This window comes from Arachis duranensis, chromosome 1 (assembly GCF_000817695.3).
Source record: "Arachis duranensis cultivar V14167 chromosome 1, aradu.V14167.gnm2.J7QH, whole genome shotgun sequence".
Lineage (NCBI taxonomy): Eukaryota > Viridiplantae > Streptophyta > Magnoliopsida > Fabales > Fabaceae > Arachis > Arachis duranensis.
The window spans coordinates 40,246,588-40,247,035 of record NC_029772.3 but is presented as its reverse complement, the minus strand read 5'-3'; the positions used below and the strand labels follow the sequence as shown (position 1 = coordinate 40,247,035).

The window sequence follows — 448 nt, the reverse complement described above, 5'->3', positions numbered from 1 at the left end:
ATTGTAACTTTAATTTTTTCTTGGTTTTCTATTTTATTTTATTAGATGGAGGAGATGTGGAACTTGATGTGGATTTCCCTAATGGTGCTGATTCTTCAAATACAGCTTCTTTTGGTGGTACTTCTGATGATGGTGGCTTTGGATTATCTGTATATGATAGAGATGTTGGAACACTTAATGATAATTATGATTTTTGATGAGTTGCACCTTTGATTAGTTGAAAACTTGCTAGTAATTGTATCTTTTGAATGTAGAACATTATGGGTTTGTCATTATGTACGTTTTATTTTTTGTTTACTTAAAAACTTTGATGTTTGAAGTTGTTTGTGAACCTCTAATATTAAGTAATAAATAATTTATTATGTGAAATATTAAATTTTATTAAGTTAGAGATCATTGAATTTATATACTTAAGATTATTTTAAATTTTTTTTTGGATGGGATAAAA

At 26.1% G+C, this 448-nt stretch overlaps 1 protein-coding gene across 1 annotated transcript in view; it reads left to right on the top strand.

Moving 5' to 3' along the window:
- LOC110275377 (uncharacterized) overlaps positions 1–197 on the top strand; it is a 2,801-nt gene extending 2,604 nt beyond the window's left edge. Inside the window, exon 4 of the mRNA XM_021131309.1 lies at positions 46–197. Within this exon, the coding sequence (XP_020986968.1) occupies positions 46–197 (152 nt within the window). The remainder of the gene's footprint in view (positions 1–45) is intronic.
- The last annotated feature ends 251 nt before the right edge of the window (positions 198–448 follow it).